The sequence below is a fragment of the Thrips palmi genome, unplaced genomic scaffold (assembly GCF_012932325.1).
Source record: "Thrips palmi isolate BJ-2018 unplaced genomic scaffold, TpBJ-2018v1 HiC_scaffold_12, whole genome shotgun sequence".
NCBI lineage: Eukaryota > Metazoa > Arthropoda > Insecta > Thysanoptera > Thripidae > Thrips > Thrips palmi.
The window spans coordinates 2,484,342-2,511,076 of NW_023144623.1; the positions used below are offsets into that span (position 1 = coordinate 2,484,342).

Consider the following 26,735-nt stretch of genomic DNA (forward strand, 5'->3'; position numbering starts at 1 on the left):
GGAAAATGCACCAACGTCTTTGATTTCATGAAACACCATGGTCCAATAAATCTCTACAGCAGCGTCGAATTCTTTCGAAGGTATTATGGCAATGCTTCTTCAAATTTATTTAAATAGGCAGTGTATAAGTTCAGCTTGCTTATCTTATTCTAAAATTTGTTTCAGGTTCTTTCTTCAAACCCACCACAAAGGACCAAGCGTCCCATGAAATATAGGACAACAGATCCCATCGATTCAAAAGTAAAATGTTTAGCAGCAAAACTATCAAATTTAAGTTGAAGTGTTGAAATGCTACTGTAACGTGTAATGTGTCATCGAACACATGAACAGTTTTCACTGCTTTCATCATTCTTTCCCAACGAAACCAATTGTAACATTTTTAAGTTAAAAGATCAGATATTGTTTCACTAATGATTCTGCAGTCTAAAACAGTGCTACGGACTTTAGTACAGGTTTTAGGTTTTTCGAAACTAATGGTAACAGGAGCAACAGAAGCAAGGATCATAAACTGTGCTAAATTTTGAATCGATGTTGCATATTTCTGTAACACGTTACAAATTTCTGTAACACGTTTCAAATTTATGTTACATCATAGGATAAAAGAACGATGTGAAACAGAAAACTGTGACACTCCTGATACTGCAAAATTCGTTGTGGAAATTACTGCGTAACAATGTTCCAGAATTTTGCATTGAAATTTTCTAGAGTGAGACCGCCAACTTGAGTGATGTGCATGGAAGTCCTTGGGAGAGGGAGGGGTGGCTTACATGCCCCCTCCCTTTTTTTAAAGGGGTAGTGTGGTGACCACCCCAGCCACACTGCGAAAACCTTACAAACTATTTTGGACCTTTCAAAGAAAATAGCAGCTAGTTATAACAAAGTATTGTGAGCATTCATAAGCTTACTAAGAAAATACTTCGTAATTTACGAACTATTTCTTCGTACAACAAAGTAAATTAGTTTGTACTTTGTATGCTCAAGTTACTTCGCAAGGTTTTAAGCGTGCACGCACCACCACCCCACTCCACTGCACAAGCTCTGCCTGGGGGGCTGTTGCTCAGCTCCACACCAAAGGTCATTAAACGCAGGTGTTCTCCGGTTCGGCCGCTCTCAGGCGGCGCGCGGTGTGGGCAGGGTGATTAGCTGCCTTGCCGACGGAAGTCCGACGTCCGCCAGTCAATACCATCTGCGCCCGCAGACTCGATTCCAAGCTCAAGTAGTCAGTTTCAGTATACCTCCTTCATCAGAGGCGAGCAGAGGCGGGTTTGGCAGTGGCTTCAGGCACAGCGCAGGGCCCGGGCAGTCGGGAGAGGACTGTGGCGCACTTCGCGACGAACTCCCATACTTGCGCAATGAGGGCTGCTGAAACAGACGTGAGTCTTAAGCGTCTTTCATTTCACGAATCTCATTGATATGCAATTGTGTTGGTCCTGACCGGTGCAGTTTAATGACCTTGACAACCGGGTTAAAACTCCGACCTGAGAGGGGGGGGGCAAAGAACCACTCTTTGTCTCGGAGGCAAGGTTTTGCTTTAATTGTCCGCCCATGCAGCTTCGGGTCACAGTCACTTTATGACAAAATCGTGGATGACACTTTCATCACTTGCAAATGATGGAAATCTCATCACAGAGAGGTGTGATCAGGATCATATAATTATTTCATGGGCGTGGCTATTTGATGACATCATAGTTAGTAAAATTAGTCTTGAAATTGTCATCAAGTGAAAACCATCACAGTGCAGCTCGGGGTGGGACATTTTTGTATGGGGGCGGCGAAAACGCGCGAACTCGACGAATATTTCCCGCTTTAACTGCATAAAGCATTTCTAACAAACTACACGAAATCAGATACTTGACCACGTGGCAACCGTTTTCGTACAATTGCTAAGGAGCGAATTGAAACGTCTCATATAATTGGGAACCGTCTAGTCGAGCCGCGGAAATCATTTTCATGATGTCTCTTAAGTTTTTCACAATCGCTCGCCAAGGTTTCTCTGGGTGACTTGGCTGGCCTAACGCATAATATCTGAGCAGACAATCTTTCGAACAAATTGCGTCAATTCCCAGGACAATGTGGGGGCGGCTGGCACGACGCAGCGCCACCTCGGCGCCAAGCTTTGCAAGGACGCCCTGCGCCGACAAGCTGTGGAATTCTGCCTCCAGACTGGCATGCACGGCTACAAGTACATCGCCCAGCCGGGGAAACACGGCGTCGAGAGGTGCGAAAGGAGCGTGTGAGCAGAGCACTGAGTGCCGGCGGAGCCTGTTCCTGGTACACTCCAAATTCCAAGTGTGCCCAAGTGCCGCCAAGTGCACTCTCATTCCAGGAACGTGGAATCATGTTGAAACGAATGTCTCAAAATTTCACGTTTGCCTAGAAAATTACTCAAAATTAAGTGAACTTTTTTCTTAATTGATGAGATTTTTAGATCTGGAGAAATCCAGGAGTTGACGAATGGCTAAAACGACAAGGTGACGTTTTCACCTAGCGCACTAGTTTGAGAAGATTCAGAAACGGTCCCGATGCACTGGCAGTATGGGAAGCTTGGTGTGTGATGCAGGGTGTTCTGGGTTGTGGCGGTGGCAGTCTCCATGGTGGCTGCCGTTTGGACCATGCTGTTCGCGTACGACTTCAACCAGTCGCACCGCACTCTGCTGGCCGTGGACACGACGCACCACCCGCTGTGGCGCGTGCACGTGCCCGCCGTCACCGTGTGCCCCAGCAACAAGGTGCTGCGCTCCAGGGCGGCGCAGCTCATCTCCGCCATGTGAGTGCAGCGGCGGATCGAGAATCCAAACGCTATGGATACAGCGTTAATTGGTGCAATGCTTTTGCACGCGCTGCACATTACACTCATTCCAGGAACGTGACATCACGTTGAAACGAACAACGTGTCACGTTCGTTTGAGCATTGGGCATGGATCCTTAAACTTACCTCATAAGGGCATCATAACGTTATCATAAGAGTTAAAGTTATTACCCTTAACTTCTAACGGGTGATTCCGTGCGTAGGGGCCGTTTTAGCCACCTTAGAAAGTCAAGTAATTAATCTTGCTTGTTCGGCCGGAATTTGGCCTAGATGGCATCAATTGAACCCCACGAAGACACTCTGAGCGTGGGCGAGCTTGAAGTTGACTTTCGTTTTCTCCCCCTATAAAATATGACGAAATTGACTGAAAATATGACGGAAATTACGCTTGTCGGAAGTTACAAACAGGTGTTTCTGGCTCACTGCAACTGCATATCGCCACAGAAATATGCCATAAGTTTGGCACACTAGTTCGACGTCAAGACACATCTTTTCACGTGTAGGATGTCTTTCAAAACCCAATAGACGAGGAGCGAGAGGGGCATACGGAAATTACACCAATTGTTACAACCCACCGATTTCACTCACAACTTCCACTCGCACACTCACCCCCCTCACTTTTTCGCCACCGAAACTCGTTCAAATGGTAAACAGACCGTGCTGATTCCAAATACGGCGGTGGTTTTGAGCACGGAGCACTCCTAGTAGTTTTTTGGGTGCTTACTTTGAAACCGCTAAGGTAAAAGTCGGAGTACGGTGGACATTTAGTACGCGTTCTGAAAGTACAGTTCCAATCAATATACGATCTTCAAATTCAAGCAAGATAGTCACTATTAGTTGGAGATTTGATGGGTGTGTGTGGAATTCGAAGATTTGAATGGAACGAAGGGTTATAGAGCCGCAAAGTTGGTGTAAGGTGCGAATGGACATGACGGAACTTACAAAATCGACCCTTTGGCCCCTCTCCCGCGTCACATGTTAGCTTTGAAAGTCCGTATACAAAGGGAACAAGCTATTCTAGTGCCAAACAAGATTCTTAAGTGTGTAAATGGACTGCACTCGAATAAGTTCGCTCTGGGGAGGGTGTGGACACGAAAACGCCCTCTACGCGCGGAATCACCCTAACATCTTTTCAAAAGGGTAAGTTATTTTTTTATGTCTCGAATTTGTGTGGATATACTTTTGCAAGTACTTTCATAAGTCCGTACCATTAACCTATAGCGAACATTGTCTTATGTTACGTTACGTTATGACAACAGTGCTAGTTAAATGTTAAGTTAAGGATCCCTGGCATTGGGTCACATTCGTTCGGGTGTGAATTGGCCAAAAATCAGCTTGTTCACATTCAAACGAACGTGGCACAATGCTCAAACGAACGTGGCACAATGCTCAAAGGAACGTGACATTTTGTCCCGTTCGTTTTAACGTGATGTCACGTTCCTGGAATGAGAGTGCTTGAAGTGCAATGCCTTCCCATTTCCAAGCATAGGGCATTTTCGGGATGCACTGCTCGTATACTCTACATACTGAAGTGTGTACTCAGTACGCATACTTGCAAGTACACACCTGCAGATGCATACTCAGCTGAGTACACATCTGTAGATGCATACTTGGATGAGTTAGGTATGCAAACCAGTTTTCCCGAGGGGGTAAACACTCGTGTAATACCCTGTACACGAAAACCTTGTATTACGCGTACGTAATTGTATTTTGGGCCATATGTGCCAAATTTTGGCATTTTCTTACCGTAATACACGTGTAATATCGCCGTAATACCGCGTAATACGGAGTACTCTGTACACGATCTCTTGGAGTGTTTACCCCCTCGAGTTTTCCAGTGCCTTTTTTGGAGGCCATTGACTCCTGGGCCTTGCTGTGAGACCAATTAGTTGTCCTTGTTCAGGCGTCTGCCGGACGGAGTCACCGAGGAAGATGCCCTGCAGGACATGGCCAAACTAGTGGAAATCATTTTGCCGCGGGCCGTCAACACGAGCAACCTGGAGCGACTGCAGGCGATTCTGGACGCCAACAAAATGAGCGTCGACCAAGTCATGTGGATGGTACGGCGTTTCATGACCCGTATTTCATATCCATCTTTTTGGCCCGTCCCGTGTATTTTTTTTTTGTAAAAAAATGACGGAGGGACGGGCATATAGTATGATGCATGCTGTGCGTCCGTTCGTTCGTTCGTTCGTTCGTCCGAGGACTTCCCGTGGTCCGATCTTGACCAAATTTGGTATACAGCCTCCTTGGGTGATCCTAAGAACCGCCCGGTGGCAGCAAATCCGATCCGAGCCCCGTGGGCGCTGCTGCAGGTGCATCATGGTCTACATGGGGTTGAGGAGGATTTCGGCAACGGTTACAGCTAGCAGGGCATGTAGGGGTATTTTTGGAATCAGGGCGACGAGTCGAAACCAATGGTGCCAGTTTCAAGCGAATCGGAGACGTTTGGACCCGGGTTCAAATCCCAGTGGGGTATATTTTGAACATTCTTTTTATTCGAGTTTTTGCATCGTTTCTGATGTTTTTGAGGGTGCTGATGACGAAAATAACATTTATTTTGACCCCAGACTCAGGTTCCAATCCCGTCAGGGCTAAACATAGGCGAAATTCACACATTTCTATTTGTACGGGACGGGCCAAAGTTGCCGGACGTATGTCGCTACTTTTCCTGTTATTGAATTTAGTGCAGAAGCTTGAAGCCAGTCCAAGACCTAATTCGGACTATCCTATAGTCTCTAAAAATTGGTCTGAGTTTTCGGATGTTTTGAAAACACTTTTAAAGCGTTTACGGGAACGCGTGGTGTTTGGCAGGTATCGCCCTCCTGTGACGAGCTTCTTGTCAAGTGTCGGTGGAAGAGGAAATTGTGCTCCCGCTGTTCAGACCTCTTTCGCAAGGTTCGCACTTCGTACGGCTACTGTTGCAGTTTTAACTACCTCGACCGAGAGCAAGACACCATCAAGTAGGTCACAATGAACATCGTTTATGCTTCAAGACAATTATCACTATACGCAGTTGAAAGGACAGGGGCAAGGGGTTTAAATGCGGTTCAAGCGGACTGACGGTGTGGTGGAGCCCTCTCTCATCATTGCATTTCTTAAACTTCTATGGACTTTCTTAACTTGCCTCACGCTTATGGTCAAAATTGTACGTACATTTCTTGACGAAACGCATGTAGTGGCACTCTTTGCCAACAAACAGGGGCAAATTATGGTTCTTGGCCTACATTTCAGGCAGTATCCAGGTGTCATTGGAAAGGAGAGAGCCCCACAGATTTGACTGGTCCAATTTTAAACCATCCATCAACTCGAAATTAAATTACGCTTCAAACCAAACTAACGACGTTTGGAACGTTTTACGAACGCTGTTTAGTTCAGACCGGTCCGCAGTCAAGAAACGTAAATGCCTCAGTTGTCTTGGGAACCACCACCATTTCCGTATACGGCAGCGATTTTATAGGCTGTGGTAGGACTTCTGGGTGGAGACGGCTTAGATGTAGGGTGGAAAAGGGGAGGCTGTGGTAGGACTTCTGGGTGGAGACGGCTTAGATAGGGTGGAAAAGGGGAGGCTGTGGTAGGACTTCTGGGTGGAGACGGCTTAGATGTAGGGTGGAAAAGGGGACGGGGTGGTAGAAGGTAGAGACGAGAAAGGGAGGGCAAGAGGAAATAACAGAAAGGAACAGGGTGGATTCAAATGAAATTGCGTTGTTTTAAAAAGAAGAAACAGTGCACCGTCAAAGCGGTACCTGTTTTTTTCAGGAAGCCTATGGTAGAGGCATAGGCGATTTCCAGGGAGTTCCTGGGAAAACCACACTGTTAAAAATAATCGTAAATTTACGACATTTTGTAGAACAATTATGTCGTTTTTAAAGGACACATTTTGTTACTACTCAAGTCGTAAATATACGATTTGAGTCGTAAATTTGCGACATATTTGTCGCTAATTTTGATAGCGACCAGTTCCGTTTTGAAACGAATTAATTCGTAAATTTACAACTTAATTGCAAGTTTACGAACGATCGTAATTTATCTATTGAACATTTCGTGCAGTTATGACTTCAGTCGTACATTTACGAATCTTGTCGTAAATTTGTGTAATGAATCGTAAATGAACGACACAAATCGTAAATAAGCGAGCAAAATTGCAGCATTTCATCAACTTTTCGGGGATCTCAGATTTTATAATATGTAATCGCGATTACGACATTGTCGTAGAGAAATGATTTTTTAGTCGTTTGGTTACGACGAAGTAGTTTCAGAACGATTTCTGTCGCTATCAAAATTAGCGACGTTTTTGTCGCTAATTTACGACAAAATTTCTGACAGTGCAGGAACCGTTTTTACCGTGTGGAAAATAAGCCGACCTAGGATTTAGCTACGCCGTCTTAACAAGATTTAGTTGCCACTGATCTTTTTCTGATGACCTTTTCCATCCACCGAGGACGAGGACGCATGCGGGCGGCTGCGTGGGCACGGCCCCAGGGAGCGTGCAGCGCCTGTCGGCGTGTGGCTCCGCCGACGGCCTCTCGATGGCAGTGTACGTGCAACCGAGCAACTACTTCGCGTCCATTGTGCCATCGTACTCAGTCATGGTAGGGAAACTTAGAGGGTTCTCTATTCATTGTTACTGGCGAGTTTCTGGTGGAAATTATTTCTTTCTGAAGTTTCAGTCTCCATTGTCGTCACTAGTAAACATTGAGTGAAGGATATGCATGCACTCTCAGGCTCGTGCGAATCACTCGGTTGAAAAACGCCACTGAAGTGGAGTTCTGAGGTTTCGGTGCATTAATGCACTGGTGAAACAAAGGCATAAAATCTATGGCCTTTACGGGCACGGTACACACTGAAAAACCAAACGTGGTCTAGACCGCACCAACTGGTGTGGTCAAATGGATGCCATTTTGACCGCATCAGTTGGTGTGGTCTAGACCACGTTTGGGGCGTTTGGTGTGGTCTAGACCACACCAACTGATGCGGTCAAAATGGCACCCATCTGACCACACCAGTGGTGCGGTCTGGACCACGTTTGGTTTTTCAGTGCACGGGGCGTAAACGATTCAATGTCGTGAACTGTTTTATGTCCTGCAGAGGGGCGTGAAGGTAGTAGAACTCAGACAATCGTTAAATCGAGGGGGTAACGACTTCGGGAATCCGGCTGACAGCAAATTGGTAATCCGTAATGCGGATGACCCGAAATTTTGAGGTAATCCGGGGTAATCCGGGAAAATTTTGAGGTAATCCGGGGTAATCCTGAGGTAATCTAGGAATTTCTTTGTTGTAATCCGGAGGCAATTTGGGGGTAATCCGGGGTAATCCGTAATCCGGCTGACACGAAATTTACCAGTCGTTACCCCCTCGCGTTAAATGCACTTCCAAAGGCTGAATCCTTCATTAAATTTCAATAATTTAAGAAATTTTGGCTTTGACTAAGGTCTCTACGAAGTTGATGCGGCTGGTGAGGCCTATGGCCTGGAGCTCGTGCTAATTGCTAATTGATCTGCCGTTTTCACTTCTTATTCGTTTTCTGAGGACTCTGGAGACTTGGTTGTTTTTCACCATGCGTATGTTCCACAGGTACTACTTCACAGTGCTCTTCAATTTCCCGATGAGAGTGCCCACACGAAGGTTATCGGAACAGGCACAATTAGCCTGATATCGTACGTTGCTGAGGTGCGTTCACTCTTGAAAACTTTTAAAGTATCTTGAGTAAATGTAAGGTACAACCTAATTAGTTCGTTCCACGAAGATGCTTGTGCCTGCTCAAAATACTTTGTTCGACTTTGTTCAAACGAACCACTTTTCTTTGTAAGGCCCAAGATAGTTCGTAAGGTTTTCGGTAGTTTTCGGGTTTCAGAGTGTTTTTACACAATCACCGGTCTCTTTTTCTGCCTCGATTTGCAGAGGTCGAGCGTCGCCCGGCGTCGGATGCTGAAAAGCGGCTCTTCTGACGGGAACAATCACGTCCTATAATGTTTCAGGTGACGGAGGCCACTGACCGGTTGCGGCGTTCCCTGGATCCGCGCGAGCGAAAGTGCCTATTTTCGGACGAGACCTACCTGCCCATGTACAGGAACTTCACTTTCGGGAACTGCATGGCTTCGTGCAAGGCCAACATGACCATGGAGGTTTGCGGTTGCTTCCCTATCACCTTCCCGCATGTCTGTAAGAACATCAGACCGATCTTTGAACTTCAAGACGTGTTTTGTGGTTAACCAAGTCAATTTTGCTGTTTCAAATCAGAAAATGAACATGAGAGGGAATTCAGAACTTCCTATAAGGGGGCGGTAACACTACAAAGCGGGAGAGAGGCGAAGCTCTCGCTTCCTGCAGGGGTTACGGACTTCTTCGAGATTATTAAAACTGGGCCATTGTTTTCAAAACGCTTTGCACAGATCGAAAGAGCATCAAATTTAGGGTGCATTAGACGCATTGACCTTCCCAAATCTCCCAATTTTACTAAGTACAAAAGAGAAAATCGCGGAAATGTTTACACAAAGATGGCGTCCCCGCGGTTTTTCCTTAATTATTAGACTTAATGTATTTTCCGGTGCTTTCACTTTGATTTTTCGAGGGCTGAAGTAGCAGGTAAGGGATTGCCAATGAGTCTAATGCACCCTTTATGTGATGCTCTTTCGTTATGTGCAAAGCGATTTGCAAACAGTGGCATGGTTTGAACAATCTCGAAGAAGTCCGTGACCCCTGCACGGAGCAAGATCGGAGTGAGAGCTTCGCCTCACTGCCGCTTTAGGGTGTTGCCGCCCCCTGTTCTTATGAAATCAAATGCACCTAACAAGGGTGGAATTAGCCTGAAGCAATTTTCAACTTGAAGGAGAAATCACCCAGTTTATCCGAGGGCACAGTACTGTTACATTTCTGTTCAGTAATCCACTTCTTTAAAAATCAAATTTCAGTGAATCGCAAGCTGTGCAACCTACTGGACGTTCCTTGTCAGGCAGCACTCTTTTGTAAGTTCTGTGATTCATAAGTGAATTTATGTTTAATAACAGGGTGGTAAGGGCCTCATGAGGCAAGTGTATGAAACAATTGCTAGTAATTAGTAATGTTATTAGTAACTGTAATATTGACGGATTGAGTTCTACAGACTATCAGGAGATGTTTTCAGCTTTCAAAAGTGCGCGAATTTCAATCAGGTTTTCAGATAGGTTTCTGACATTCTGACAAGAGTTACTCAAGTTTGCGTATTTCGGATAATTTATTCTTTATTTTTCATTTTTAAATCCGTGACATCTTGTCACGTTCGTTCCAACGTGATGTCACGTTCCTGGAATGAGAGTGTTACGCACAAGAATTTGTTGATGTTTACTGGGCCAAGTATGCGTTACTGACGTCTATCATATTGTTACACGCATAAAGCAGCGTATATTACACGCGCAACATTGAGTCGTCCGAACAGAAAAAGGTGTACTTGTGCATACCTCTTCACTTGGTCTATGCCGCAAGAAGGAATGAAAATGATGCAAGGGTCATAACTCTTCATTTCTGAAATTGTTGCGCAGCTCCGACGTGGCCAGTTGGACGAAAGCCACTGAACGTCACCAGCTGCCCACGGTGTAAAGCCACGTGTGAACACGTGCAATACATCGTTAAGTCTTCTACTGGTGGCCTCAACTGGACAACCGACCCTGGCAACTACTTTGTGTGGGTCATCCTATAAAAAAATGTTTCAATTTGGCCTCTCAAACTCTGAAGAATTCAATGTTGGTTTTTAAAATCCTGTACAAATTGGGTTTGTTTCTCTCGTCTTGCATGCAAAATAACATTGAGCGTTATTGGAGAGGGAAATGATTACGTTATGAGATCAAATGTTAGCTAGTTCAGCTGTGGGAGTGTGTACTCAACAGCACACAGCTGTAGGAGTTTGTTTGATAGTACAGTGTACTACATCAAGCAAACTCCTACAGCTCCCAGGAGCGTGTACTACTTACTAGTACACACTCCTAGGATTGTATTCACTGGTAAAAGTAAAGCGTAACACTATGCTTGAGTCAAGCATAGAGTTACGCTTGAAGACGTTACGCTTGAAATCAAGCATACACTGGAAATTTCCCCATGCATTTAGATAGGGGGAATCTTGGCGGATGAGCCTGTTACGCTTGATTTCAAGCGTAAACAGATTACGCTTGGAAACAGAGGGTAATACTACGCTTTAGTTTTACCAGTGTTCAAACAAGAACCTACACTTCCGGGTAGGAATTACCCTATATGATTGATAATTAAACCTGCATTGTTTTGCAGAAGCGGTATGAGTGATCGCAACGCGTCGGAGTACGCGATAGTCCACGTGTACGCGCGGAGGAGCATCACGACACGGAACAAGATGGACCGCCACTTACTAACGGAGGACCTTTTAGGTACGACCAAAACCACCGAGCCCCGAAGCCACACTCAAAAACTCTCTTTCTTGGATCTAGTATATATCCATACTAAAACATATTCTAAAGAAATCCTCTAATCAGTATACTAACTTTCAGTATATATTCTCAAAGCTAGTATATTTCCATACTAATACATACTCTAAAGAAATCCTCTTATCGATATACTAACATTCAGTATTTATTCTCATAACTAGAAAGTTTGCATTGTAACTTGTACAATGTCCTCAGAAATTTGAATACTTATGCTACACACTCACTGCAAACTAAGTTGAAATACTGTTGTCCTTGGATAGACATTCAGGTTTGTTTTAAATTTATTCCTTTTCAAATAATTAATCTTTTAAAATATTAGTTTTCCATGAGATGAACCCAGAATTATTGTTGAAGCTTCATAAGTTTTCAAACGATTGAGGTTTACGTAGAAGAAATTTTGTCGTCTCCCACACAAATTTCTAAAAACATTGGCAATGATTGAGGGGTGTAAAAACTGACACTGGTGGCTATACCACAAGTGGAATTCTGTTTCAGAATTGAATTCATTTCAGTACATCCCTCAGACAAAGTGACCAAAAGTCTGCGACAAGTTGACGTAAACTGACTTTGTCGTGAAAGTCCAAAAGAAAAGTTAAATCTTACACTTCACAAATTTTCCATGATCATTAGAAGTACAACTGTTTAGATTATTGTCTTAGGGACTACAACAAGTGTGAAAAGAATTACTTTAATGCAACTTTAAGTTTCAGAGATCTATAAAAATTATTAGTGCTTAATTATATATTTTCTATTTTCAAAATCTCTCTACCATATTGAAATTAGCAAAGTAAATACTAGTAATCTATTGAGTTACCCTTTTGTTAAGTACAGTCGGAGCCAAACAAATAATATTCTAGAGCTACAAATGGATAGTATTGTCATCATCCGCTAGGTGGCGCTAGTGTCGCTCTATTTACGTCTTGGGTTAAAAAGTGCTTTTGCAGCCGTAATATGGTGTCCTTCTTATTAAAAACCTATACAGAATAAACGTTTGAGGTGCAATGACTCTCCCACGGCAAAATTGATTTCTATCGCTTCAATATTAGCTCAATAAATGTGAGTATAAGTTCGCTCTCACGCACGGCTCCGGGTCGTCGCTTGATAGGGTTCAGGGGCTCTGCCACTCCAGTCAGCACCAGGGGTCACCAGCTAGGGTCACTGTGAGGAGAATTTTTGATAGTGCTGATCTGCTATCTGGGCACTCTGATATTCGACGCTTAGTCAGAGGGACCCAGGCGATAATTTTAGATATTCCACGGATCCAGGAAGTTAAATTGATTTAGCTGGAGAAAAATATACTAAAGTTTAGAATATGAGTGAAGAAAACAGCCTTCTAAAAACAAGAATACACATTCTTAATTTAAGAGTGTCGCATAAGAAAAATATACTAAGACTATTTCCCTCTTAATTTAAGTATTTATACTAGGTTCGTATTTTAGACTAAAATATACTAAAGATAAGTATGCCTATCTTATTCCAAGAATCTCAGTTTTTGAGTGCACGGTCACCAAATTCCTGTAGGAGGCGGGGGTCTGAATCTTGGAAACGGTTCTGGGTTGTCGAACGTTGTCCTCAGATGTTTTGACGTATCCTAGAAATACACGTTTAATATTGATGTACAATTTTGTACGGGGTGCTGCGTGGTTTCGAACCTGCGTAACGGTTTGCTTAAAGTTTTGCTCAAATTTGCATTCATTTATGCATTTTTACGCACAACATTACGTAGATTCTACGTATGCACAAAATCGTGCAAGTGATACGTATAGAATTCTACACAGACATTTAGTATGCAATTACCCATACACTGAAATCTGAAAGGTTCGACACATGGCCATATTACGATTTTAAAAAAGTCACACTTCAAATCAGCGTGACAGGAAAGTCACACTTCAAAGCCAGTGGCAAGTTTGCTTGCCGGTTTGGCGAGCCGTTTTGAATGCCAAAAATTGGCGACCTTGGACCAAAAATACTTCACAGCTTACCAAAATTTTGCAATCTTATGGAGACCTTTACGGTAAAATTGTTTCCTGGTTTTCCCAGGAAGCCTGGGCGTTACACCCCTATCTTTGCCCTAATTGAGACATTCCAAAAGACAAGCGACCTCCAAAATGATCTACATTTAAAAGAGTAGGATTTCCCATTGAACTCTTCGAGTGGTCGATGAAACTTTTCATTGTTGGAATGAACATTTCCATTGTCATGTACCCAGCCAGGCTTGCTAGTCCCAATGTTCTAGGATAACAATTTGCGAGCATATGTTTCTGAAAAGTTTTTCTGAGGAAGATAATTATGGGTGCAATGCTGTCCTAGAGCATTAATGAAGCTGCATGTAGTTACAGAGACTCCTCTCTCTTGACCTTTGATCTGATGCACTTATTTCTGGTCTTTGGGGCATGTTATTTTTTCTTTAATACTACCCACAGTTGAAGTTCCAGTTTCATCCAGGTTCCATATGCGAGAGCCATTAATAAATTCAGGATGCCGCTGCATCACACCATTCAGCTACTCAAAATAGTTGCCAATGTTTTGTTTGTTGGATTGAGATGAAAAGCAAGCTTAATTTTGGTGTGTGGCGAGCCAATGACATAGGGGTAGGTTGGGGAAGAAAAGTACAAAACGCGTACTTTGCACTGTACAGAAGTTCCAAATGAGGAATTAACTATTCTGCTCTCGTGAACTTGTAATCCAATGCCTTCCTAATGAAATGGATCACTGTTCATTGATTTTTGTTCCCCCATTACGTACAACACCAAAATGTATGTGATTTTGGAACTCCTCGAAAAGGGTAAGAAAAGTACACCACCGGGAAAGAAAAGTAAAACGAAAAGAATTGTGATTTCGAACCAGGAGACCGCCAATCTTGGCTCAATACAGGTTTACCCGTAATGTGGAGAGTTTTCACTTGCCATTGGTGCAAGTTTCGTCAAAATTGGTCAATTGGTTCTGATTCTACATGGACTAATCACAGAAGGTCCAGAAAGCCTTTTCTCAGAGAAAGTGGGTACAGCATTTTTGTACTTTTCTTCCCCTTTTCACGAAAATGCCCAATAACTTGTTTTTCGAGCCCAAATTCCATAACATTGTTGACCTTTTTGGCTTGTCTCGCCTAATCAAAACTTTTCCGTGATAAATTCAATATTTATCCCGTTTAAAATTTTTTTTTAAAAGGTGTTCTTTTCTTCCCCAATCCCTTATTTTTCTTCCCCAGCCGACTGTATTTTTCTTCCCCATTTCACTTTTACCCTTATAAAAAATTGTGTTGAAGCCTTAAAGCATCGAACGGCACTGTTTTTCAAAGATGATGGTCTAAGCTTTAAGGTGGTACCTTGCATCGGACTGTCGGCTGATTCTGCAGGAAGCTGTACTTCAAAGTGCAAACGTTTAAGAAAAAGATTTTCATAGTTTTTTTTAATGTTTTTTTCAAACGTGAGTTTATTCTAAATATCAATGTAAACGGGGCAAAATTTATTTTTCGTCAGCGGGATGACCAATCTTGCTAAAACCACTAACGTGATGGTTCAGTGTAGTTTCAGTTCGAAGATATAACGGGTGTACTTTTCTTACCCGAGCCTCGAGTGTACTTTTCTTACCCAACCTACCCCTACCTCATGACCCTGCAAATTCTCGGCTGAATCGGCCGAGCCGTTCAGGAGCAGTAGTGTACACACACACACGCACTCACAAACTGTAAATTTTTTTTAACCCCACCGGAGTAACGGGCTTTGCCAATAATATTTATATTATGACACCATCTGAGACAGCTCCAGCATGAACTCACCTCCGCTTTACTCTTTAGTTCTCTTTGATTAACGCAGCCCTTAGCAGTACAGAATGCTAGGCAGCTTCACAGAAATATAAATTTACATTTGTTCTAACTGGGCGTCACAAGGGTGTTTTCTAGTGGAAAATGGTTAACAATCCGAGTGTCTCGAGAGTCCGCTGGACCCGGTCACCGTCGGTTAGAGGGTTCGAGAGATGGAAGGGGGTGGTCATGGTGCTCAGTGGTCATGGATCAGCACTCTCCCTAAATACGCCCAGAATACCTCGTATGGCTTCAAGCGTGTTGCTCTTGTTACCCCAGGTTCCCTCGGTGGTCTGTCTGGCTTGTTTGTGGGCTTCAGCCTGGTTGCTGGCTTCGAGTGCGTCTACTTCTTCACCATCCGTCCTTGCTTCCGAACGCAACGAGGAATCAACACTGCTTCGAGTACGCCATGTAAGTATAGGAATCGACAGGAACGCGTTCTTCGTGATGGTTTCGGTCTTGACGTCCATTCCGAATTTTTGAACGTTGACACGGCGTCGAGTGAACATTCGGCCATAAAACTGGCTATCACTGTAATTGACTGTAATAATGTGATTGACGATACTGAGGTTATCCACTTGTATCAAAGAAATTATCAGTGTTAATCAAGTTTTGAGAAGTTTGTTTTTACTTATTTGACTAATTTGTTATCGTTTTGATGACCATCATGCACAATGTGCATTTTTTAGGAGTTTTAATTGTGTTTGATAATACTTGAACTATGTTTATCTAAAGTTTTCTTAACTGTTTAGCCTCATGATTGTTCAATTAATGCTGAGTTTCATGTTTCCACTAAAGTTTTCTTAACTGTTTAGGTTGTTCTCATTATTGTTCGATTAGTGCTGAGTTCACACTGTAAATTCAAGTAGGAGACAGTCTCTCACTATTTCGGGCGAACCAATATCTCTCACTACTAGCGCGAGCTACGTTTGTCCCGCGCTTGCAAGGCTTGCAAGAGTGAGACAACGTTTGTACAAGTGTGGGTCCTGTGGCATTGAACCGTAGGCAGAAAGTGTGGGTCAAACCTTGTTTCATACCTGCAAGTGTAAGGACAAATGGTTTGTGACACAGTGGCGGATCCAGAGTCGGTCCGGGGATGGCTGGAGGGGGGGGGGCAACGTTTCACTTTTTGCTTATTTAAGGGGGTAAAGTGTTGCTGTTTGACTACCTTTTAGGCGGCTATCAAGGGAGCGGGGGAAAATTGTCCTTTTGCCCCCCTTCCACCCCCACCCACCCGACACCATCATTGCCGTGCATCAAAAGCGCATTATGATGAGTAAAGTCCAGCCTGTGTTTGCAGGGAATTCCAAATCATCGGAAGAGAAGGCTCATCAACGCTCCCCCGCTGGTCGCATTTCACCGTTCGTGCTGGTTCCACCGCGCATCTTGGCGCTGCGTGCCGACGCCGTCGGCAGGCGTCGTCCGCCCCGTCCCTTCAAGGCGACAGTGGGCCAGTGAGGACCTGCATAGAAGCGACTTCCTCCTCGGTCGAGACCTTTGCGAACATCCCACATTCGAAGGCATTCTGAGAGCGAGCACCACCTGAGAGCCCCACGCAAAGCTCGCTCCTGTTTCGTAATTACAACTGAATGTTATATGTTACACTGCAAAATATATTTATAAATTTACGAAAATACATTTTTTAAACTACTTAGACATTTAAAAAGAAAAATAAAGTTTGTACCGAGACAAAAATCAGTTCAAAAATCAGTGCCAGTGACGCATGTTCAAGAGAGATCCGAGCATCGCAGGTGCACGTGTTATTGTCGCGAGGCTTTATCTTTTCAATTTCACAACATCTCCTTTCCTACATTTTACAACTAGGTCGTGCATGGTTGGTTGTTGAAACTCAGTATAAAAGGAGGACGATATTTGCGTTACGTTAGTTAAGCAAAATGAAGTCCATCCTGGCCCTTTTTCTCCTCGTTGCCAGCTGTTTGGTGGTAAGGTCCGCAGTCCTCTCTATACCTTAAGTTGAGGGGGACATTGTAAACTGACCGCGAACCAAATACATCAGTATAGGTAGTTATTGGAACCCGAAGAATGGAAATTTTCGATTTTGTACAAACGCACTGTAAAAAGGGTAGTTCAGAGCCAATTTAACACAACTCAAAAGGCCTTTGTCTCAGATTCAGGTTTATGTCATTGGGTGTTTCTCTACGTCTAATGCATACGGATAATCGATCCAGGAAGCGGCAGAAGGGGATAACTCCATTATGACCACTTTTCAGGGGAAACAAAAAACTGTTAGCAGGGAAAGTTAAAACTAATCAATGTAATGTTATAGATGATAACAAGTTCAAGGAGCGTTAGTTAAATTATGAGATGAACATCAGGAGTGTCAGGTCACTGCGTAAAGGATTTCTTTGACTTATCACTTTCCGCTTAAATGGAAAACAGAGTCATCGCAACTTATTGGCTGAGCGATAGCGAAGCCTGTTACTCCATTGGGGTTGAAAAGTTTTTCCTGTCTGTCTGTACGTCTGTCTGTCTGTCTGTCTGTCTGTCTGTGTGTCCGCACTACTGCTCCTGAACGGCTCGGCCGATCTCGGTGGAATTTTGCACACTTTTTGGGCATGTCCTTGGCTCGGCACACGCGAAATTTCACTATCCTAGCTCAACTGGTTCAGTTTTTATAGCCGAAAAACACCTAAAAAACGGCGAAAAATCGAGTTTTCTGCAGACAGATCACTTCTGCCTTGAAGAAGGGAGGTCTGGGTGGCTCAGCCCCGACAAGTTGAAAAGTTACAAGGGATCTAGAATGAAGGGGGGTCTGGGGGGGCCCCCCAGCATGCATGAAGTTACAAGTAACCGTCGATGGACAAGCCATTGCCTGCCGAAGGCCAAGGTAGGTACGCCAGGCGCGGTTTGGAGGAACAGGCAGCGAGACATCGCGAAGCCTGTTACGACAAGACGCGGTCTGGCGTAAACCTACCTTGTATTTTCTAAACGAATTGGAATTTGGAAACAAGTCAAGTGGAACTGTAGTCAGGAGAGAGTATTGGTTCCTCTGGTGCATTTTTTGGACCTATCTCTTTTTCCGTTATGGTTCTTAAATGAAAGGGGGTTAAGGGTGACTTGAGCTTCTTTTAGTCGATACATAAAACACAAGTTGAGTTATCTCATATCAACAATATGTTCATCGGAGTCATGTCGACTTGGTTGAGTTGTTCCTTTTCCGCTACATCAGGGTGTAAAGGGGTCAAGTTGAGATGTACTTTTTCAAATGGATTTTCTCCTTAACTACTAGGAACTGGATGAAATAATTTGGTGCAATGATGCAAACCATTCTGAAGCACAATTTTATTACAAAAACTCAATTTGGAGATAAGTCGAATTATTCCCTTCTTCCGCTTCCTGGATCAATCGTAATTTGTACATGTATAAAATATTTCCTTAATCAAAATTCACCATTTTGAGTCTCCTGTTAGAGAGGAAAGTAGATCCATCGTCTGGAGAATCAACTTGCATGCTCGTTGACCACCATTTTGGCATTTAACCTTTTAATTGGAATCCTTCTGAAGTTATTTGAGATTTTCCAGGAACATTTCAACTAAGGACATTAATGCCAACCAAGTTTCTAAGTTGGAGCTGAATAATTATAAACCCAGGAATGTGACATCACGTGCGATATAACGTGAATCGTATCGCATTCGTTCGATAATCTTGTCACATTCGTTGACTCGTCGAACAGACCGGGCCCTGTTGCGGGGGGCAATTTGAATCTCGCGCCGCTTCTGTCATCCAGCCCGCTCACGGCTATCTGGAGCGCGAGGCCCGCGGCGCGATGATGAGTGATGAGGTAGTAGCAATAGCGGAGCGGCGCCCCGCCGGGCCCTTGGCGACCCGCGGGAGCCCTCCAGCCGGACACAGACGACTGACTCGAGGCAGTCGTCTGGATACTCGGTAGTAGCGAGGGTGTGTGGAGCCCCAAACCTTGTATCCACCGTTTGATTATCGTAATACAACCAGTTCGGACTAATCTCATTTACAAACTCACTCGATTCCTTGAACCCGGGAGAAACACACCACCGAAACATTGGTGCATCGCCGGGAATCGAGTCAGTTTTTTTTTCTCGTGATAGCTAAATTTTTTTTTCTAAATTTTGGAACGCGGTCGGGACTACGTGGAAGCCAGCCTTGTGACGACTCGGGCTGCGCGGTTTCGGGAACGGTGAAGTGGAGGAAATTTCAAGTGCAGTGAAAAGCTCAGTGATTCTGGTGTGGTCCAGTGAGCGGTGAACTTGTGATTTTTGTGGTTTTGGATACTCTTGCTTCAAACTTCGCCACGTGCAGCCACGTGGAGCCGGAGCTTTGGTGTGGCTCAGCAGCGTGCATTCAACATTCACAACGGGATACCAGGTTAGTGCACTGACTTTGAACGCAATGCAATGAACAACGAATTTTTTCAAAAAGTAAACCATCTTCTGGGTTTGGAAAGTTTAGAGCCAGTTTTTGTCATTGAGAACACCCTACTGTGGACTCCTGCAGACTATCAATCAATCGCAGACATAGTTTTAAAACACATTGACGAATTTCCCATTAAATTTTTGCCCGAAGTTCAAAAACCCCACAATTCTAAATTTCCGGATAATATTGTCACACAGGAAGTCAGAGCGGACGCCCCGCCAAGCATTAAAGTTCTAACTACAGAGGAAGAATTCAATCAGCATAAATTTAAAGAGGGTACACTTTCAGTCAGTAAATTAAAATTTGCGCTCAACAAATTCAGAAAACAAGGGTATTCAGCAGCAGAAACAAAGCAACATCTGGTTCAAATTTTGCAAAACTTTATTGCGGGAATCAACAAATATTTGGATCACTTAGCAAACACAGAAAACATGACAGCTAAAAATTTACCACTTTCGTTGCAACCAACAATCAGGCCGTTTGATGTCGACAACGTACCCCATTGGCTTGACCATGCGGCCGCAGTTTACAATAAATATGGTGTAGCAGGCAAAGACGTTCTTGATTATATTGGTCAGTTTCTCCCAGAATACCTGCAGACAACACATGAATCACTTAAAAACAGTACATGGGATGAATACAAAAAGAATATACAAAAGTACTTACCAGTCAAAAACACAGCCTCATCAATCAGAACCAGAATTCTCAGTCTTAGAAAAACACCTACAGAGACAACAATAGATTTTGTGCTTCGAGCACAATCACTAGCTGCAAAGGTAGCCACAATCACAGAAGAGGAAAAAGTGAAACTTATGTTAGAAATTTTGCCAATTGAAGACTCGGAATTAATCATAAGCGCCGGATGTAAAACAATAGCAGAACTGATCACTAGATTAAGAGATGCGTTAGAAAATAGGTCGATTGTGAGAAAAGGACATGGTGCGCCCAATTTGGAAATGGAGGCGAGGCTCACAAAGAAATTTGAGGCAATATTGGATAAAGTGTCCAACCAGAAACTAGAAACACAAGACAAGGAACATAAAATCTTGGCACTGTTAGAAAATTTGGACGAACCTAAAGAAAAATCTCTGGAAGATAAAATTCTTGAAAAATTGGAATCTCTTTCAGTAGCAGCGGGAAAGCCGGGGCAATCTGAAAATATTTGCGGAGTTCAGGAGGACTGGGACGGCCAGGACGAGTGTGACTGGGACGGCCAGGACGAGTGTGACTGGGACGGCCAGGACGAGTGTGACTGGGACGGTGAGGACCAGGATGACTGGGGCGACCCGTGTCAGGGCGCTTGGGGCGGCCAGGGCCGAGTCTATTTCACTAACCCGAATTATCACTTGCCCGAATTGTCACTAACCCGAATCTTCACTAGGCCGAATTATCACTAACCCGAAAACACGACCATTTGGTCAAAAACGAAATTTGTTTCACTGACCCGAATTGTCACTAGCCCGAATTATCACTAGCCCGAAAACATGCGTGCAGGAGCGTTGTTTCACTGGCCCGAATTTTCACTAACCCGAATTGTCACTAGCCCGAAAGCGGAGCTTTTCCATTACCTGTCTCACTAACCCGAATTGTCACTAACCCGAAATGTGGTGGAGGGGGTGGCCGCAGCTAGTGTCTTCAAGAGTGTCTGAAACTAAATTGTCCAACCTAACCTAACCTAACGGGCCCGCGACAGATCTTACTCTAACCGCGACAGATCTTACTCTAACTAAGACAGATCTTTCTCTAACCCTGACAGATCTTACTCTAACCGCGACAGATCTTACTCTAACCGCGACAGATCTTACTCTAACCGCGACAGATCTTACTCTAACTAAGACAGATCTTACTCTAACTAAGACAGATCTTACTCTAACTAAGACAGATCTTACTCCACTAGGGCAGATCTTGCTCTAACCGCGACAGTTCTTACTCCAACCGCGACAGACCAGCCCTATTCGCGGCAGATCTAACCCAGCAAAAGTGGATTCGTCCCCCGCACCCCGGTGCCGAGTTTCGGGCTAGTGACAATTCGGGTTAGTGAAACACTTATTCCACAGACGTGGCCTTCGGGTTAGTGACAATTCGGCCTAGTGATAATTCGGGCTAGTGAGACACAACCAGAATATGGCAAAAGGACGGAACTACTTCAGGAAATTCGGGCTAGTGATAATTCGGGTTAGTGACAATTCGGGTTAGTGAAACTGCCTTGTGGGATGTTCGGGTTAGTGATAATTCGGGCTAGTGAAGATTCGGGTTAGTGACAATTCGGGCAAGTGATAATTCGGGTTAGTGAAGAACTCCCCCAGGGCCAAGGGTCCTGGGGAACGAGGGCCTATCGGGGCGCTTGTTTTGCGTGCTACAGCCTCGACCATAAAATAGCTCAATGCCCAATTATGCAAAATTTCCAAAACGAGTAAAATATAAATAGCATAAGTTTCAGTAATTCAAGTTGGAGTGAATTGGCTTTGTTTGGTACACAGGCAAACGTCGTTTTTGTGTCTTGTTTTTAAGGTAATTTTAAGGAAAATTGTAAATTTAAGCTATTATTATGTAAGTCTGGGATAAGTGGGAGTAATTTGAGAGCAGCGGCAGAGGCGCTAGAGCTTGAATTGAAGTGCAACTACAAGGTGAGATAAAATTTTCGGAGTACTCAACAAATTTGGTACGTACAGTGGGCGTGAGTTCTTTCTCTTTTTCTTGATTGGGAGTCATTACGCGTACTGGTGCACCTCCACGTGGTGCAGGCAGCGGCCACGCGGCCACGTGTCGCGGACTTGGCGTCGGTTCAGGGCAGTGGCTCTACCGGTGCAGTGGCGTCCGGCCAGTCGGGTCCAGTTTCAGCGAGCGGTCCCACGGGAAGGGCCGCCAGGCGTTCCATCGCAGTCAGTAGTTTTCCGGGGTCAGGTTCGCGACGGTTGGCAGAAGGTTCTGAGGAAGAATGCGCGTCGGACCGCCCAGCCGAGTGGGAACTGCGGAACTAATATGACACCTCAGAACGATTCTCGCGGGGCGACGCGGCAACCGAGACGACGCGGAGTGTGGGAACGCGTGATGCGCCCGTCGATTTGAAAACCGATCCGATCATATCTGTTCATGTAATTACGAGCATTGGCAAATCAACTTTTTCTTTGAATTTTTTTGCGACACTTGTCACAGAGGGAAAGCCAGTAGTATTTTCGCATGTTAATAAGAATTTTCAGATTAAAACTTAAATTTAGGTGATTTTAGCACAGATCATCGACTTTCTTCTTTTGAATATAATTTTAGTGAAGACTATTACATTTTAGTTTTTGGCATTAAAACGGCATTTTTTCCCTTTTCTCAGACTTTTGCCAAAACTTGTAAGCGATTCATAAAATTAGTAAATCAAACGCAGAGACTTGTGCGGAGAGGCGCGGCGAGGCGCGACAAGGCGCGGCAAGGCGCGGCAAGGCGCGGCGAGGGCGGCAAGGCGCGGCGAGGCGCGGCGAGGCGCGGCAAGGCGCGGCGAGGCGCGGCAAGGCGCGGCGAGGCAAGGCAAGGGGCGGCGAGGCAAGGCAAGGCGCGGCGAGGCAAGGCAAGGCGCGGCAAGGCGCGGCGAGGCGCGGCAAGGCGCGGCAAGGCGAGGCGCGGCAAGGCGCGGCGAGGCGCGGCAAGTCCGGCGAAGAGCGCGGTTGAGGTGTGGTGACGTCACGCTCGGGTCCAAACGGTGTCTTCCCTCCTCCGAGTGGCAGTCGGAGCGCGGGGAGCGTCGGGCGGAGAACGAGCCGCGACGACGTCACGACAGTGGCTTGTGTTAGGCGGTGTCTCAGCGTATTTTCAAATGTTAAATTAAATCAAAATCATTCATATTTCCTGACAGCTATTGTTTTCTTTCAAATTTCCATTTAGTCAATATTTAAAATTTAGTCAATTTTTAAAATTACGTTTCGGTACAACCCTTTCAATGGTAAAGAAGTGAATGTGATTTAGAACAAAATTTATTTTTGAAGCCAAAACTTTTGTAACGGCAAGCAGTGTTAGTTTCGGCCTCGACCTTTTTGTGTGTTCGTAACTTATTTTTATCTTCTTTTGTCCAAAAAATGTGCTCGTATAAAAAGTTACAATTAATTTTAAAAAAAATCTGGTGGCAACCTTACTAAAAGAACCCCCCCCCCCCTTTCCAAAAAAGAGAGAGAGAGAGAGAAAGAGAGAGAGAATGAGAGAGAGAGAGAGTAAGAGAGAAAGAGAGAGAGAATGAGAGAGAGAGAGAGAGAGAGTAAGAGAGAGAGAGAGGGAGAGAGTGAAGGTTTTCGACAGATTACTGAATGCTTACCTCACCGATGTTCACAGTGCAAGCCCCTTTAAAAAGTTTTTCCCCTAATAAGAATAACCAATAGAAAATGTTAGTACAGTTATTTTAAAGGGATGTCTTAGGATTTGTTATTGATTGTATGATTGGTGAATATGAGCTTTGCAAAACACTCATTTTGATGCAGTGGAAAAAAAAATAGTTTTTTGTTTTGCGGTTTGTTAGCGGTTCAATTTTTTGGTGAGCCTGTAGAATGCTCATTCCTTTTTCGAGTGAAAGTTTCGAATAGCGGGATGAACAGGCTTTGTATTCACCAAGGGTTTTTGATAGCAATTATAGCGTTAGATTTAGGATTGGGACTTTACTTACCACCAATACAGTTTAGTGTTGGCAATTGAAATTGAAATTTGTTGCTAACGTTAAGTAAACAACATACGTTTTGCTACGATACTTGACGAGCCAGCGGAGTTTTATAGCAGTTTTTGCATGATTGCTATAACGAAAAAAAATACTTCTCAATAAATGTGTCAACAAACGCGGCAAATATAGTTAAAAAAAAAAATGCAGGAAGTGGAATTGCGGCACAATGAAATCCTTTAAGTTTTTTCCTTGAATTCGAATTGGGAATTGTGAATAGTACTTCCAGTTTGATTTGCGCCATTGAGTTTACAGAGCCCAGTGATGGAATTTGGGTCTTGGAAATGGTGGTATTTTGTAGTTTAGTTTGAGGTCACCGTATGACTCTTTGCTTTGTCAGTCTATTCAGAGTATTCGAGACAAAGCCAATTTTTCTTCATATTCTTCTTCTCCTTCTTCTCTAAAGTTTCTTCAGGTGTCTCTGCACCTGTCGATCGAGTTGCAAAACGTACACAAAAGTGTCGTTTCCAATTCTATCGTACTCTTTCTCTGTCGTATACTTTGCAATCGCAAAACCTTTGTATAGCTTCTTAGTACGAAGGAAAGTGGACCAATCTTAAGAAATTAGAACGTAGAAATTTTCATTTCGACAAATCAAAATACTATTAGACCTAGATTGGACTTCCTTACTGTAATTTTAATGTTGAGAATCAAGACTGCAGGCCTCTAGTTTTACAAGTTTAGCGTAAGAGTTTTGGGGAGTTTTGATGTCCAATCTAGAATTTCTATGGTACTTTAACTATTGCATGGGCCTATGCGACTTAGCAAAAAAATTTTCTATTAGACAAAAAAAAAACTTCTATGCGATTACAGCTTTTAACAAGTGTATACACTTTATGTCCACAACTTGCGATTATGTGTCCAGTTTTCTCTGTGTATCTATTTCTTTATCTTTTCTCTATTTATTTTTAGTTAAGTGGCCAGCGAGCCTAATTAAGAAAATGCTCATGGGTCATGCCCAGTGGTTCTAAATACATGGTTGTATAAAATTTTTTTTAGGGAACAACAAGTGTTTAGAATCTTGTGAGATATGTAAACTCCGGAGTGCTCAGTACTGAGTTCTGAGAAATATGAATAATGAATAAGCGCTATATAAATGAAATGATAAATACAGAGTGAAATATGAAATGGATAATATAAATGAGATGATAAATATAGAGTGAAATGTGAAATGGATGATATAGTGAAATAAATGGTGAACAATAGCAAAGGACAAACTTAAAGAATTTAAAGGAAATATAATTGATATAAATGAAAAGGTATATGAGAAAAGAAAGAATTAAATAGAATCGACACTGTTAGAAATATATGAGTATTGATAAAAAGAAAATTTTAATGCCAGATCTGATTCTCATTCAAATATGACAAAAAAATGATTCAAAGCTCAAAATTATTGTATTTGAGGGTTGCTGTGGTCAAGAATTTGTTTAAGTGAAAAACAAGATTGAGCACTAATAATTAAGGCCAGGGACAGGTGAAAAAATGAAGAAGTTTGGTGAAATTGAATGAAATGAGTTCTGGGTGGAAAATGGTCCTTTGGACCTTCCTCTTTCAGGATCTGTCGGGACTTCGACTATCCGGGACCTGGAAGTGCTTAAAATACATCTTTTCGCACACTCCTGCATTTACGACCCTTTAGTAAAATTGTCCGTTTTGCCATCAAGGGGGGGGGGGGGGGGGGTCTAGCGAAAATCTTGCCATTTTCAAAATGAACCCCACTGTCATAATTTGTTGGGAATATGAAATCATACTTCAAAGAGACTAAGATTTGATTTTTGAAGGCATATGCTAGGTCTTGAACCCAGTCGAATTGTCTTTTTTGGACTGTTTTGGCTTTATTTAGCCGTATCTTGAACAATCCTCTTGCGCATACTATTTTGACGTAAAAGGCTTATCTTCACATTTTGCACTTCTTCGATTCATTTAAAAAGATTCCAGCATGCCTAGTTCAAAATTTCCATTATATTAGTAATCACATGCTTTTTTCATCTAAGAAGTCACTAAAACTTGTCTTTTTTGTACATTGTTGATCAATTTAAGTGAAATGCATGCTTTAGAAGCTTGCCAATGATAATGTAATGGACATTTTCAGTTGTGCATGCTGGGATTTTTTAAAAATGAATCGAAGAAGTGAAAAATATCCAGGTCAACCTTTTACGAAAAAATAGTATGCGCAAGGAGATTTTTTTGGCTGAAAATCCATTAAAATCTGTCACCAAACTTTAAACGCCCTTTCTCCGAAGACATTTTTTTTAAAATTTGAATGGTCCTGTGCGCATACAGTTTGAAGTATCGTCAATGATATTTTTTCCACTGACTCAGTAGGTTATTGCGAGGAAACGCAAGTGACAGTTTTTGTATATTCCACCCAGAAGTATGGTTTTGGATATCGGTTTTTACAAAAAAAGGGAAAATCTTTGGTTTTTGAAAAATATCAAAATTGAAAAGTTGGTATTTTGCTATCAGTGCCGGAAACTAAAATCTGTCACTTGCGTTTGTTCTTTGGACTTAGACGAACAAAAAAATATGTCGGTCAGGTCAATAACCCAAAATGGGAAACGCACAGGAATTTTTTAACAAACACTTAAAAAATTATAA

General features: G+C 43.3%; 2 protein-coding genes across 2 annotated transcripts; both read left to right on the top strand.

Annotated features, from left to right (window-relative positions):
• The first annotated feature begins 1,150 nt into the window (after window positions 1-1,150).
• Window positions 1,151-16,637, top strand: LOC117640105 (sodium channel protein Nach-like). The gene is made up of 13 exons (XM_034376359.1): window positions 1,151-1,373; window positions 2,067-2,218; window positions 2,561-2,767; window positions 4,713-4,869; window positions 5,624-5,772; window positions 7,251-7,401; window positions 8,384-8,479; window positions 8,788-8,971; window positions 9,721-9,774; window positions 10,327-10,468; window positions 11,066-11,181; window positions 15,320-15,451; window positions 16,341-16,637. Exons 1-13 carry the CDS (start codon window positions 1,353-1,355, stop codon window positions 16,496-16,498), a joined length of 1,719 nt encoding a protein of 572 aa, XP_034232250.1. The 5' UTR covers window positions 1,151-1,352; the 3' UTR covers window positions 16,499-16,637.
• A 3,692-nt stretch (window positions 16,638-20,329) lies between these two features.
• On the top strand, window positions 20,330-22,197 carry LOC117640242. Its single transcript, XM_034376582.1, has 2 exons — window positions 20,330-20,763; window positions 21,757-22,197. Exons 1-2 carry the CDS (start codon window positions 20,407-20,409, stop codon window positions 21,865-21,867), a joined length of 468 nt encoding a protein of 155 aa, XP_034232473.1. The 5' UTR covers window positions 20,330-20,406; the 3' UTR covers window positions 21,868-22,197.
• Window positions 22,198-26,735: the final 4,538 nt, after the last annotated feature.

Coding starts and splice junctions, on each gene's coding strand:
- LOC117640105 (XM_034376359.1), top strand. CDS start 1,353: ATGAGGGCTGCTGAAACAGAC. Junction 5,773..7,250: donor CGAGAGCAAGACACCATCAA/GTAGGTCACAAT, acceptor CCATCCACCGAG/GACGAGGACGCATGCGGGCG. Junction 11,182..15,319: donor ACTAACGGAGGACCTTTTAG/GTACGACCAAAA, acceptor TTGTTACCCCAG/GTTCCCTCGGTGGTCTGTCT.
- LOC117640242 (XM_034376582.1), top strand. CDS start 20,407: ATGGAGGCGAGGCTCACAAAGAAATTTGAGGCAATATTGGATAAAGTG. Junction 20,764..21,756: donor AGGGCGCTTGGGGCGGCCAG/GGCCGAGTCTAT, acceptor GAACTCCCCCAG/GGCCAAGGGTCCTGGGGAAC.